Source organism: Triturus cristatus, chromosome 1_2, assembly GCF_964204655.1.
Source record: "Triturus cristatus chromosome 1_2, aTriCri1.1, whole genome shotgun sequence".
Lineage (NCBI taxonomy): Eukaryota > Metazoa > Chordata > Amphibia > Caudata > Salamandridae > Triturus > Triturus cristatus.
The window spans coordinates 363,263,313-363,277,458 of record NC_140580.1 but is presented as its reverse complement, the minus strand read 5'-3'; the positions used below and the strand labels follow the sequence as shown (position 1 = coordinate 363,277,458).

Here is a 14,146-nt window from a genome sequence, read left to right as displayed (position 1 = left end):
ACCCCTCCTGTGTCTGGGCACTGCTGGGAGGACTCTGCACCCACCCCTCCTGTCTCTGGGCACTGCTGGGAGGACTCTGCACACACACCTCCTGCGTCTGGGCACTGCTGGGAGGACTCTGCACACACCCCTCCTGTCTCTGGGCACTGCTGGGAGGACTCTGCACACACCCCTCCTATTTCAGGATATGTACGCTTAGAACATACATGGGTGTGGGTTCGCTCCATGCATACGAGGTGGGGGTAGGGTCCGTACATACACGGTTGGGGTGGGGGTACGCTCCATACGTACGAGGGTGTGGGTATGGGTCGTACTTACACTGTTGGGGTGGGGGTACGCTCCATACGTACGCGGGTGAGGGTACGGGTTGTACTTACACTGTTGGGTTGGGGGTACGCTCCATATGTACGTGTGTGAGGGTACGGGTCGTACTTACACTGTTGGGGTGGGGGTACGCTCCATACGTACGAGGGTGTGGGTACGGGTCGTACTTACACTGTTGGGGTGGGGGTACGCTCCATATGTACGCGTGTGAGGGTACGGGTCGTACTTACACTGTTGGGGTTGGGGGTACGCTCCATGTATACGGGGGTGGGGGTACGGTCCGTACATATCCGTCCCCACGCTGTGTGATGATTGTGCGGGCTGTACCCAGGCCTTTGCCACGTGGGTACAGCCGTCCCGCCATTGTTGGGATGACGTAGGTGTGGGCGTGGTACGACTCGTACCCACGCTCTTAAGGCGTGGGTACGGGACGTACCTGTATTGTTGTGTTGCCATTTTGCATCGTCAAGCACTTCCGTTGTGGCGGACGCTGGCTTTGCTGGACACGCCCCCACCCCCTCGTAGTGACCAGGGCCTGGAGGTCAGGTATGTCCAGGGCATGTGTGCTGTGTGACTTGGGTGGGGGTTTTGTGGCCTGCCCCTGGTCCTGCCCCCCCCTTTCCCCCCTCCCTTTGTTGTTCTGACCTTCTGCGGCGTCTGCGTCCGAACCTGTAGAGGAGGTCGACTGCTATGAGGGCCGGGATGACACGTAGGTTCGGGTCCATGTCTGTCCGTCGCGTACAGGTACTCCTTGTTCGTGTCGTCCTGATTCCCCGGCAGTTTTTGGCAGCCGGAAAATATTCACCGTGCGGGCTGACGTCGGTGCGAATCGTGATTCCTGGTTCGTGAATGGCAGGCTGCGTGCATCCCGACGTCACGTCGGCGCTTTCCCGGATCACATTTGTATGTTTTTTTTCGTCGGTCGGGGTTTTGTACGATTCGTACGGAAATGGTGTTTCTGTGCGAATCGTAATTCCATGTTTGTATATTTTGACGACCGGGTACGCGTCGGACGGAGAATATGCTCCGTCCGACGGTTCGTACCCGGTTTTTACCGGATCGTGATCGGCACCATAGTGTATGGTATAAACTATGCACCAAAAAGTGTGATATAAGATGAACCGGGTGTGAAATATAATATGCAATACATTGTGCGCAATGACAGATTCATTGGAGAGCACGAGATAGCACAGGCACTAGCGCGTGCTATGCGATATGCGCCTTGGAGTGTAATATGCACAGGGCAGTGTTGTGTAACCTAACTAGTCTCTAAAGTTGTAATATAAAATATGTGCTGGGGAGTGTAACGTTGCATATGCACTGTGACAAAGATGTGAATCCCAGATTGTAATATGTATGGCATAGCACTGTGCGTTATAACATAGGCTTCGAGGAAGGCACGTTAGATGGGGCAATATAACCCGTGCGAAGACAAGTGTGGCATGACATATTCACGGGGTGGTGTTACAGTGCACATGGGCTAGAGAGTGTCATAGCATATGCACTAGCTAGTGGAATACAACACAGAGGTGTGTGGCACTCAGCAGGCAATGGTGGGTGTAACACAGCATTGGGCTCTGCCAGGAGCGCGCTGTGACTCTCAAGTGATGTTCGTCCCCTTTCCAGAGAGTAAAATAAAAAGTATTACACATCTGGCAGTGGATGTGTGTTTTATTAACCGTGAGGGGGGTTTCTTGCATAGTTTTGGTCGAATTTTTGTCGAATCCCCTTTGAATGGCTTGGTGTGCATGTGTATTAAATGTGCCCGTCAATAGCTACCCATGTTTGTATAAATAAACGACAAGGGTGTCTACCGGGATTAGGCACGGTAGGGCATCAGACATGTCCGAGCTTCACTAGTGGTGTAAATACATTCCACGTGGATTCATTGTATGCATAGTCGCCTTTTAATGAATATCACGCAAATCGTCATGGTTATAGGTACAGTTTGTCCAGCATGTCCTAGGTGTGTCTATAAATATATATTTTTTAAAAATAATAAAAAACAGTGGCCGGCCCTGGGGATTGGGGTCAAAAAAATATAACTAGGAGACAGGCCCTGGGGGATGGGGTCATCAGGGCCAATAAATTAGAATAAGAAGGGGAACCACACAGCCCCCCTTCTTAAAAAATTAAAATTAATAAAAGACTGGCATCGTGCCGGAGGCCACGCCCCCTCCTTGCAGCACTCTGCAAACGCGCCCCCTGGCGAGTTGTAAGTTGGGGAATTAATTCCTCTTCAATACTGAGGGTCCCTGAGGGCCAACTAGCCCAACAGGCATCTCCAGTATGCGCCAGGGAGCTGCAGACAGGTGTTCTGAGGCCAAGCCCCTTTTTACACCTCTCTGCAACGCAGCTCTGTGGCGCTTACTGGAGGTACCTAGTGGTCTAGTTTGACCCTAGGGACCCTTAGGATTCAAGGGGACTTAATCTCTCAACTTAGAACAGCCACAGGGCGCGTTTACACAGTGGTGAAGGGAGGGGACGGGGCCTGAGGTGACGTGTGCAAACACGCACTATGGCACGTTTTAAATTGGGGATATAATTTCCCTTCAATACTGAGGGCCCCTGGGGGCTAACTAGCCCACCAAGTGCTTCCAGTAAGCGCCACTGAGCTGCATTGCAGAGAGGTGGTCCAGGCCGTGCCACTTTTTACACCTCTCTGCAACGCAGCTCTGTGGCACTTACTGGAGGTACCTAGTGGGCTAGTTGGACCCTAGGGACCATCAGGATTCAAATGAACTTAATCTCCCAACTAAAAACGGACACAGGGCGTGTTTACACAGTGGTGAAGGGAGGGGACGGGGCCTGAGTTAACATGTGCAAAAACGCCCTGTGGCCTGTTTTAAGAGGTAGTTTTAATCCCCCTACCCTATTATATACTAGGGGCTTACAGAGGACATCATGCTAATCACAGGGAGACCCCAACGCATAATGTTCCCTAGTGTATGTAGGTGTTTTCACTGTATTCTAAGTGTCTTTTAACATAGCACTGGCTCTAGGACTGGTTAGTCAGACTCAGTTACCACCAGTATCCGTCTGAAAAAGTTGAGGGTATAGGATGATTTTGCAACAAGGCTTCTTTCTGCTCTTCTTTTTGTTCTTTCTGCACGTTATCCTTCTTCCTGCACTTTTCTTCGTCTTTGAGGACTTCTGTTGCTTCTTTCTGCACTTCTTTTTTTTCTTTCTGAGCATTTTTTCTTCTTTCTTCACATATCCTATCTCTGTAGGCATAGTTAGAAATTAGCATTTAAAAAACCTTTGAAATTCACAGAAAAAACCATAGGTTTCAGGCACATTATAGTTAGGAATTAGCATTTAAAAAACCTCAGAAATTCACTGAAAAAAACATAGGTTTCAGGGGTGTTATAGTTAGCTGGACTTTTCACTTGTACAAAACCATTGAAATTCCCCCGTTATAGTTAGTTCAGCTAACTATAACTCGCGCGCCCGCAATGCACTGCTGATGACGTCACATATTACATCACTCATGACATGGTCAGTGACATCACTCATGACATCACTGATGACATCTCAAATGACATCACTGATGACATCACTGATTACATCATCCTTGTGATAGTGTGGCAGACATCCTCTCACCCTAATATAACCTTTGGTACACACATTCAAAAATAGAGACTAAAATTTTCAAAACAATGGACATACCAATACCAGTTACAACAACCTCTTCAGTAATTCTAAGATCCACATACACATCCACTCATTCACCAACAGTCCTATACAGTCACTCATACATGTACTCACTCATCATATGTACTCATACACCTATACATCCTGTTACACAATGCCACTCATCCATAGAGTTACTCACACACAGTCACTCATGCTAATAAAGAATCAAACATACATTTACTTGCATATACAGTTATACACACACCACCACACTTACTTCTACGGAAACTTACACATACTTAGTCTTTTAAACAATCACTTATAGAAACACATACTTATTCATACAGGAACTCTTTCAATCTCTCACTCTCACATATACTCACTTATATACACCAATAGTCACATATACTAGTTTAAAACTTATGTAGTTACTCATAAAGACACTATTCAGACAGTCATTCACTCACTAACACACCCATACACACACTCATCCACCCATACAGTCCTGCACACATGCTGTCTTCAACACATACAAACAGTGAGTCACTCATTCATGCACCTATGCACTACGTAATACCCCCCACCGAACCATGCAGACACTCAGACTGATACTCAAAAAAACAACTAATAACCTATATAGACACCCATGTAGCTACCCACCAACCCATGCAGCCACTTATACACAAAGTGAGAGACTGATACAGATATTTACATATTTAAACATTACTCACTAAGCCATGTATTCACTATGATACACTTAATCAGTCAGTTACACAATCAATTTTTCAAAAACAAATCATCCATTTAGACACTTATACACCCATTTATTCTTCCATCGACCTTGAGATATACATATATAAAACATATGTAATTTTCAGAAAAACACACATTCACTGGATGATGTCATCAGTGATGTTATTTGAGATGTCATCAGTGATGTCATGAGTGATGTCACTGACCATGTCATGAGTGATGTAATATGTGACGTCATCAGCAGTGCATTGCGGGCGTGTGAGTTATAGTTAGCTGAACTAACTATAACGGGGGAATTTCAATGGTTTTGTACGAGTGAAAAGTCCAGCTAACTATAATGCCCCTGAAACCTATGGTTTTTTCAGTGAATTTCTAAGGTTTTTTAAATGCTAATTCCTAACTATAACGTGCCTCAAACCTATGGTTTTTTCAGTGATATATATATATATTTGATTTTTTTATATAATTTAAAAAGTATGCAATAAATTAAAATGAATAGTTTAATAATTGTTTTAAAGTAAATATATATATTTATATACATATTAATTATTATGTATGTGTCTTTACTTTTTAAATTAAGTTGATTTGTTATATTAGTTCAAATGTATTTTAAATGTACTTACATTTTTTAATTCATTTTATTATTTAATATATTTAATATGTATTATATATATTTTTTTGATTCTGCTATTTTTTTCTCGATATTTTTGTACTTACCTGTTTTAAGTATAGGAAGTCAATATTTCTGCATTCTATATTTTTTCATCGATATTTTTTACATCGATAGTCTGTCAGTGAACCCACAACCAAAGTGCTCTAGAGGCAGATGCAGGGTGGGCCCAAGAAATGGAATCCCACCCAATTCCTTTTGTAATACGGTTGTGGTTTGACTCCAGAAAGTTCTGTTATGTTTGAATGTTTGAGAACCCTGATGTTGCCTGTGCTTGGTATGGGACATTGCAAGCCTGAATATACTAAGCTCAAAGAAATCTGTGACAGTGAGTACAGACAAAGACCCACCATAAGAGGTCACTAGTTGGAGTAAACGTCCCTCAAAGTGCTCATTAAATGCCTTCAAAGAACTCAAGAAATACTTAGGTTCAGAGTAAATTGTCCCCAGCACAAAATAAATAACAATGCTTTTAATCGATCTAGTTTTACTTTACATTCATATTTTTATTAAGTACTAATAACACTTGAGAGTGTGAAGCAGACAGGTGGGCAGGATGTAAAGCGTAGCAGTCTTGAGGGACATGCTGAGTGCAGGGGGGTTTAGGGGAGAGAGGTTGAAGAAATGTAGGGCTATATCAGCAACGCCCAGCGATAATTATCGCTGGCCGTGCTTAGCGATAATTTTCTTATCGCTGGCTATCTCTGCTTTTTATCGGAGCAGCGCGTTGATGATAATGCGCTACTCCAGGGCGATAAAAATTCCAGAGATAGCGATGTTATCGCCGTTTTGCAGGGAACAACGCTGGTCTCCCAGCGATGTTCCCTGCAAAAGGGTGATAACCTTGCTGATACGGCCCTGTGGTCGTATCAAAATAATCTACCCCCAATGTTAGGGGTGGCTTAGTCAGGATTTTAGCAGACGTTAGTTTTTGGAGAAAACAGCAGTTTTCTCCAAAAACTGACGTCTGCTAAAACGCAAGGGCATCCTTGCTGATAGCGCAAAGACGCGTTATTGCTCTCCTGACATGTAGTGTATGTCAGGAACGCCCACTTTGCATCTCATTAGAGATACAAAGGTAGGCGTATTGTAAAAGGGTGCTAACATGCGAATACGCATGTTAGCACCCTCTTGCTGATAGGGCGTTGGTTTTGCCTCCGCTGTTCTGGCTGTTAAAGCCAGAAAAGCAGAGATAAAGCCCTTGATGATATGCCCCGTATATCTTTATATTTGTGGTATTTGTATAGCGCGAACCAAGTAGGCACCAGAAACCTGTACCGGATAGAAGCCAGAGGGAAAATCATAGAGTGGATCTGGTTAGGATATGGCTCGGGTTCTAAGAGCGGAAATGGATTGTACAGCATTCTATAGCCAATAAGATGACATCTCTGAAAAAATACAACACATCATTGGCAGGGCGTTCTCATTTATGTGTAGCATGAAATGATATTTCGCAAATTTGTACAACTTGCTCCGGGTTGAAATTCTGTCGGAGCCCTCAGCTAAGCGCTTGTAACTGTGGGAGTTAGTTCCCACATATGACATAGTTTAACTTCATGTTATGGTTCCCAGTGACGCCCTTCGAAAACAACTCATTGATGAAGATATGTATCTGGATATCTTCCATCGCCGAATTAGCGATGGTTTTCTGGCACGTGGTATTGGCAGGAAAGTATGAGGTTGGACCACCGCTGACTGTTGTATCCGAAGCTGTCAAAAGGCAATACAAAAAAAAAGATATAAACAGTTGCAATAATAAGAAGCTGCATTGGGCTCAAATTAGAGAATATGTTTTAGGTAATTTGTTTTTAAACTTTTTTATTCTCCAATTCAAAAACAAGTGAGGTGTGTGTGCCTCATTTTGAACGTAAATGACTTGCAAAAAATGGCAATCAGTAGTCTACTTTACACTTTTTAGAAATTAATGATCTTGTTTGGGCCAAGATGGCGTCATGAATGCCAACAATCCTGATTTAGGCAGGAGACTTCTGATTTCTTAGGCTAAAGATCATGCCATTTTAGCCCTGTCTCGCTGAGTACTTCCTAGGAAGACTCCACTGCACGTAAATAAAGAAATAAAGAATTTAAATTTCCCCCATTTTTTGTAAGTCCCCTTTTTGGTGTTCCCCAATGTTGGCATGTATGCAGCATATTTATTTAAGCTTTCTGTGGGTGCTCACACGACAGCGTCAATTTACTAACCAATTAAACCATTTAAATGGTTTAAATTGCACTGCAGAAGCGCCTGCACAACCTTTAATAAATAAAGCCCCAAGTTTCAATTGTCCAGCAGGAAGAGGTTATACTCTGTGTTCTGAAAATAAATTGCACATGCAGCCATCTTGATGGAAGCACTTGGGGGCATATTATCAAGGGCAGTATCGCCGCTTTAGCGGCACTTTTCGCCGCTAAAGCGGCGATATTCTTATCGCCCTATTAACAAGGCGGCGCTAACACGCATCAGCGCATGTTAGCAGCCGATTTTCTAACGTTACACATCTTAGCGATATACATCGCTAATGAGATGCAAAGTAGGCGTTCCTTACAATTACTTCATTGAAAAACGTCGCAAACACAACTTCGCTGTATTATCAACGCTGCCCCGGACCCGCGTTGCGATGAGAAAAGGCACGCTAAGCCCTAACGCCTGAATAAAACCAGACTTACCATTATTGCCTATGGGAGGTGGATTGTATGGTTAAGTACACACTCCCCTATTACCAAGCTTTTCATTAGCGCTGTGAAATCATCGCTGGAATTCACACGCTAATGAGGATTATCGCAGTCTATCGCTGGATTGTACTTCGCCTGTTAGCAAATCATTACTATTACGCCGCTAACACGGCTATGTAATTCAGCGATAGAGGGCGATAATGTAAAACGCGCTAAGCGCGTTTTGCGATATTTATCGCAGTTTGTAGATAATATGCCCCTTGCTTTCAGCACATATGAGAATACCCCTGAGGCTCTGCAGTTGGAAGTGATATTTTAAAAATACTACAAATTAATGGGTCAACAGTGATGGGAATTGCATATTTTAAAACAAACATGGTCTACACACAGACCTGATTCAAAATAGAATTGATGTATAGATATGCATGAATATATTGAATAGTTTCATTAAAATGATGGGGTTAAATCATTTCTTTTTCAATGTGTTTTTCTAGTGGTGAACCCAGGTACACCCCTCCTTCCGCCTGCTCCAGCGGCACAACGTTATGGCTTCCTATGTATTACCTTAGTTATGCTTCATTGTTGTGCATATTTTTTCACTTTTCAATTTTTCTAGACTCTTGCTTTGGATACTTGGTACTTGCGGGCCTAGCATCTTTATTTCCATGGTACAATTAAATGAAGGCATAGTAGTTGGTAATTATTTAATTTAAAATACTCTGAAGATGCATACCATTCTGACACTTATTACATTTCAGTTAAATATTTTCTTGTGTTAGATATTTGTTTTAAGCTGAACTCGTACAGATGCAGAAAGTAAACTGCTGTCTTTCTCTTACTTGTTTTAGTTCCTGCAAGTTACAGTACTTTTGCTGTTCTTAAAACGGTTGATGTTGTGCTTACCTAAATCATTGTTTGCTGCGCACCTTTATATCTGGCGTGCCATTTGCGTCTCCTCTCTGAGCATGCGCAGTGGAAGTGGACGAGGGACGTGGCAAGATGCACTTCCTTGATAGGTGACATGGGTTTGAAAGATACAGAGACAAGCAGTTCCGCTGCATGGACAATGAAGATGGTGCTTTCATTACCCCAGAAGATTCCTCCAATAGTCTAGCTCGAGGTAGGTAAGCTATGAAAGCTCGACCCTTGCTCGAGACAAATGTCTGGCTTGGGTTTATCCCTTGTCATAGTGTCAAATGGCTCCAAGGCAGAGCCAGGACTAGGGGTGGCCTGACTATTCTGCCACTATATCCCCAGTAGATTGCAGGCTAGAAGGCTGCCTTCAAAGCTGGGCGGTGTGCTCTGACCAACCTTGACCCCATGGCCCACTTTAATTCATGTCCTCTTGCAGTGTGTGGTTGGTATGAACACACAAAGGGGCTAATCGCTGGTCCGACGGTCCTCGGCCCGCAGGATTCATGGTGGAGCGGCGGTGGCAGTCTTTCCACCACAACATTACTACTTTGGCAGTCATGCCGCCAGGGAACCACTGTTCCCTGGCAGTGGTGCGGCGGTCTTGTGGCTGTAAAATGCTTGGCAGGACCGCTGCGGTCCTGCCAAGCATATTAGGACTTTCCTCACTGACACTGATTTCATGGAGGTCTTTCCTCCATGAAAACAGTGGTGGTGAGGAATGAAAGGGGGCCCTCTGGGGCCCCCTAGTGCCACACTCCATGTTGATGCACTCAGGGAGCACAACATATGCCCCCCTGTGTGCATGCATCCCCAGTTGCAGGATGGCATTGACTTCACAGTCCATGCCATGCTGGAACTTCTTTTGACGTTCCCATTGCAGTACCTATTTTGTAGGCACAGCTGTGGGAATGTCAAAAGAACCGCCTGCCAGGGACTAAAAAAGTCATAATACGGCGGGTGGTTCTCACGCGGGTTTGGCGGCGCGGCGGCAGGAAGGTCCTGCCGCTGCACTGCAAAACTTGGAATCAGCCCAAAACTGTAAATCACAGCACAGTGGAGCAGGTATTTGAAAGAAAGGAGAAAACAATCAAATCTGCATTTTTCTTGAATTAATTAAATTAAAAGCAGTACATGTAAATGAATCACAGTCAACAATAGTAGGCGTGTGTCTTGTGTACCGAAGGTATCAGCACAATTCACACAGTCACCCGGTATTTATAATTGTAATTCCATTTATATAGCGCTTACTACCCCTGATGAGGCATCGAAGTGCTTTTCGGTGAGTAGCACACTGCTCCAGAACCCAAAAAGAAATAGTGGTGAATTAGTATAGGGAGCTATAAAATTAATTTCAGTGGTGGACATGTGAGTCTGTAAATTGGAATGAAAAAGGATAGTGGAGGTATAAAAAAAGGAAAAGGTTTGCATTTATATAATGCTTGCTATCCCCGATCAAAGTGCTTTATTGCCGTGCAGCACGCTTTTTCACATGGTTTTCACACTATGTTCTGGTTTCCAGCTCATATATTGTCGTTCTACACTGTTATAGGCCATTCTTGGATTTTACAGCCTCCACAGATAATGGGAGGTGGCCTCAGGTGTCTTTGAGTAGTTGTAAGCTGCAGATCTGAAGCCCCATTTCCTTTCCAAGGCCTCCTCCTCCTCCACTGCAGGCTCACTTTGTGAAAATTATTAGTAGGGTGTAAAGTCTGATGGATGCTAACTAATTCAGGACCCCAGGTCACATAGTAATGAACTGAAGTGGTCTCTGCAGCAGTTTCACTCTTGTCAGGAGTTCAGGCAAGAAGAAATAATAATGACATTGGCTCCAAGTTGCTAATGATTTACCAAGACTTTGTTTGTTTTGTTGTATTTGGCACAAGCACGTTGGGTTACAGCAATAAAATAACAAAGCCACCTAACAAATACAATTCGACATTGTGAGCCTTTTTTGGACAATTTAAAAAACAACAACAACATCTGAAAATATGAGCCAGGAAGTCCAAGATTGTCATGCACATTTAAAAGGTCTCATTCATGTCTGGAGCTCCAGAATTAGAAATAAACTTGACTACGGGCAGATAAGTACTTATTAACTTTTATTTATTGATTGGGTGTTTAAAGCATGACCTAGCCGCAGGTTGCCTTGAAATACATTTCCTGTCATTAAATTGACTGTCGGAATTACATTTCATACTCCTCTTACTCCCGCACATCCGTATAAATATGGATCCTTATCCATATCTGTTTTCGGGCGCGGTTGGTACAGTTGAGAGCGGTGAGGCGGGGCTCATGAACAGTGATGAGGTAGGTAATTTGCGACTCATTTGGGGATCGTTAAATGTGTCTGAGACACATTAGTGCATTGCACTTTGTGAGTCCCTAATTGTGAGTCGCAAAATATCGCAATTAGAGAGTGGCAAAATGAAATGGTCGTACATCTAGTCCTAAGTGCTAAAAATGGGCGCAAATAGCACCTGGAACTGAGTGCAAATTGTACTTGTACTGGTGTAGCACAGGCGCATATCACCAGCTTCTAGCAGGGAGAATTTGTCCTTGCAAAACAGCATGCAAGCATAATGAAAAGGGCAAAGTTATTGGAAAAAATATTTGCTTTCGTTATTCCCTGTTTCATACCATAATGCGCCAACATATACCAGGTGGCCAGCTCTACTGTTATTTTTATGGCGGTGTTTTTGAACCTGTTATTAATTCATGGGCCTGGGGACTGGACTACCCCTGTAGTCTGCTAATCTACAAAGAAAGGCTAACTTGCCCATTACAGTCACAAAATTGCACGCACACTACTACATTTTTGTGTTTATTCCAAAGTAAGGCCTTTCCTTGCTGGTACCGGTTTTTTTAATCTTAAAGGAATGTCCCATTTCTTTACACATTTCAAACTTAATCACATAAGCACAAATTCTTTTTGACAGCAGTTATAGGTATCAGGCACTGGCACTTATTTTTGGGGACAGAGAATTATTTTTCATCAGGCTTTTACAGAAAGGCAGAAAAGAGAGAAAGGATGAAGTGAACTATAGGAAAATAAGGGAAGACAGGAACAAATAAAAGAAAAATAGGAATATATTGACAAAGGCAGAAAGCTGGGCTGAAAAAGAAAATTGTAAAAGTGCGATAAATAGACAAGAAATGCACTGGGTCTGTAGATTCTCAGTGAATCTGGTAATTCCAGATTGAGCCAATAATTCCCTAAATTTGTACTGGCCAAATTTAGAATTAGGTGGAACTTACAGTGCTTAAGTTGAGCCGGTGGTTTCCGGTGTTTTGCACTGCAAATAATTAACAATCTATCACTGGTGGCGCTGTTTGGCTAATTTAAAGACGAGCACAACGACAGATGCCTCTTAATTCAATATATGTAAAAAAAAATAAAAGATAAATACCTGCCACCAAATCCATTATCATAGCTTTGGGGGCTGGAGTAGTCAGAATTGTCACATTTGTAGGTGTGTGATGGTTAGTAGTTGTGTTGTTATTGTAATTAGCAGCACTGACTGTGGCAATGGGCGTTGCAAGCTAAAGTAGTCTCCTGATGAGGGCCATAGCACTTATGTTTTTTTACAGATTAACCCCTTCCGTGCTCATGACGAGCTCAGCTCGTCGTGCTCATGACGAGCTGAGCTCATCATAACGTCCGCGGCCTGCCCATGCATGATTAATTCCCCGCCTGTGCGGGAGAATTAATCAGTGGGCGGGGTCGTCACGAGCTCAGCGGCGCTGCGGCCTCCCCCCCCGCACCGTGGGGGAATTACCCCCGCAAGGAAGGGGTTAAGCACTGTATCATGTTAAAGTCCTATGATGCTTAACACAACACCGTTTGAGAGACATCATAGATACTTTGAGGTTCTATTAAAACGTTTACAAAACCACTTGAAGCCCCCTGTGAAAAACATTCACATTATTGATAGATACCCATTGGCAGCCTATACATAGTTTTTGCACCTGCGCCTGCACCCGTTTGATGGTACGCGCATGCACACCGTATGTCTTTATTACATCCGTATGCCTTAATTGCATCCTTAGGTACCATCACTTGGCAGGTCCATTTGGATAACCGCAGCACATAAGATTCATTTTATAATTGCTGAATATCTCTGCATTTATGTTATCTATTTGTCATATATGTATACATGTTATGTGCTGTCTCCTTCTTCCCTACAGGTCTTTTTTCGCTTCGGTGTCCATAAGTACGCAGACACCCAGTCCACACACCTTAGCGAGTGTGTAGGTACAAACATATTTTTTCACTTTTCACGTGGCACTACTCACTTTGCCACTCACCACTTTCACTGGTCCTGAAGAAAGCCCCACGTGGATTACCTTGCGGGCTGAAACATGTAGACCCACCACACAGACAACTATAAGATAATTATTTCTTTTTTTAGGTGCATCACGTATAATGTTTTAACCATATCCTGAGCCGCCATTAATAAAATTAGAAAGGCAAGGATTCTCAGAGGTATTTTTAATCCACATCACATCACACCTTTGCACCACACCAGCTCCGCTGTAATCAGGCGTCGTAGCACAACCGGGGGACATTCAGCCACCCGGTTGGGACCCCAATGATGAAGCATGACACCAACCAGGTTGGTGTGTGAGGGGTCTTTTTACTAACCCAGTGGGTTCCCAAACACTGCCTCGCAGTGATCGTACCACACATACTTGGTTTCGTTCATCATTGTTTAAACATATATTAATACAGGGGATATGGACGCACCCCCTTCCCTTCTCTAGCTCTCTCCTTGTTTTTGAGATGTGTTTCAGAGTATCATGTCGTATAACAACTGTACGTCATCATTTGAAGTATAAGAAAAAGTTTAACTGTATTCTTAGAGATAGAATGAGTAAACTATTTGACTGTGGAAACTAGCATTGAACCTTTATATGAGTAAAACGTTTTTTATCTAGAAAACCATTACCTGCAGCTGGTGTACACTTGTCCTTTCTATAAAATATTAATTTTATGAGATCATACTGAGAACCTATTCAGGCTGTCTATCGCTGAAGTTAGGATGTTAGGGCCAATTTTGCACAGCCTCTACCTATCTTGGTGTTGGGTCGCTAAATTGCATGTGATATATCGCACGGCAATAATATTGCGTCAATTTGCCTCTATCTTGTAATGTAGTTATATATTTTCTGCTGTTA

General features: G+C 43.3%; 1 protein-coding gene across 3 annotated transcripts in view; it reads right to left on the bottom strand.

Annotated features, from left to right (window-relative positions):
• Positions 1-6,792: 6,792 nt before the first annotated feature.
• The window catches only part of LOC146867367 (uncharacterized), an 80,669-nt gene continuing 73,315 nt past the window's right edge, over positions 6,793-14,146 (bottom strand). For all 3 annotated transcript variants that reach the window (XM_085604557.1, XM_085604540.1, XM_085604548.1), the window contains exon 7: positions 6,793-7,093. In XM_085604557.1, coding sequence (XP_085460683.1) covers positions 6,909-7,093 — 185 coding nt within the window. In that variant the 3' untranslated portion in view covers positions 6,793-6,908. The remainder of the gene's footprint in view (positions 7,094-14,146) is intronic.